The sequence below is a fragment of the Morus notabilis genome, unplaced genomic scaffold (assembly GCF_000414095.1).
Source record: "Morus notabilis unplaced genomic scaffold, ASM41409v2 Scaffold828, whole genome shotgun sequence".
NCBI classification, from domain to species: domain Eukaryota; kingdom Viridiplantae; phylum Streptophyta; class Magnoliopsida; order Rosales; family Moraceae; genus Morus; species Morus notabilis.
In genome coordinates this window covers 1-1195 of record NW_010361218.1, presented here as the reverse complement: position 1 = coordinate 1195, position 1195 = coordinate 1, and the positions used below count along the sequence as shown (strand labels likewise).

The 1195-nt window shown below is 37.0% G+C and overlaps 1 protein-coding gene across 1 annotated transcript in view; it reads left to right on the top strand.

The window, feature by feature from the left end:
• The window catches only part of LOC112091747, a 3758-nt gene extending 2588 nt beyond the window's left edge, over positions 1-1170 (top strand). Inside the window, exon 2 of the mRNA XM_024166068.1 lies at positions 201-1170. Within this exon, the coding sequence (XP_024021836.1) occupies positions 201-1170 (970 nt within the window). The remainder of the gene's footprint in view (positions 1-200) is intronic.
• The last annotated feature ends 25 nt before the right edge of the window (positions 1171-1195 follow it).

Sequence of the window (1195 nt, the reverse complement as noted above, 5' to 3'; positions counted from 1 at the left end):
TCCTTAAACATTATCCTCTCGTATATAACACTTATATACAATGTTTAAGGTTACATAAATAATTATGAAATTTTTATTGATATTCATAAAATATTCATAAATATATGCACATAAAATAATGAGTAAACTCTTTTATTAAATAAATAATAAATATCCTATTACATCTCATGCTTCTAGGACACCATTCCCAACACTAACAGGTTTAATCAAGGATGGCGTAATCACCTAAACTTGTCTTGGAGAAACAATCAAAATGTGTTACAGCCCGAACAGAGCAACCCGCCACAAGAGAAGAAGGTGAATCTGGAAGAGGCAATGGCTCAATTGGCTACTTTTCACATGCAATTCATGAATGAAACCAGGACAAATTTTCAGAATCAATCGGCTCAGATCAGAAGTTTAGAGGTACAAATCAGTCAAATGGCTAACATGTTTTCTGAGAGGCAACAGGGAAATTTGCCTAGCACTTCTGAAGTGAATCCAAAAAGAGATGGAAAAGAGTATTGCAAAGCAGTTACCTTGAGAAGTGGTAAAGAATTAGAAGCTCCGGTGAGAATTGAAAAGCTTGACAAAGATGAAAAAAGGGTGTCGTCTCAAACACAAGAGGCTACAAAAAAGGATATTGAAGTTAAGGTAGAAAATCAAGAACAACCTCCTCAAGAACCATCTCTCAAAGTTCCTTTTCCTCAACGCCTGAAGAAAAGCAAACTAGATCAACAGTTTGTTAAATTCATCAATGTATTCAAGAAACTTCACATCAATATTCCATTCGCTGAAGCTCTAGAACAAATGCCGAGTTATGTGAAGTTTATGAAAGACATCTTGTCAAACAAGAGGAAACTTGAGGACTATGAAACAGTTGCACTTACTGAAGAGTGCAGTGCCATTTTACAAAGGAAGTTGCCCCAGAAGCTTAAAGATCTAGGGAGTTTCACCATCCCTTGTTCAGTTGGGAATGCTGTGTTCGAGAAGGCATTATGTGACTTAGGTGCAAGCACCAACTTAATGCCTTTATCTATCTTTCAAAAGTTGGGTTTAGGTGAAGTAAGACCTACCACAGTGACACTACAATTGGCAGATCACTCTATCAAGCACCCTAGAGGAGTAATTGAGGATGTGCTCGTTAAAGTTGACAAGTTTATCTCCCCCTGCAGATTTCATAGTTCTTGACAGGGAGGAAGATAAAGAAATACCT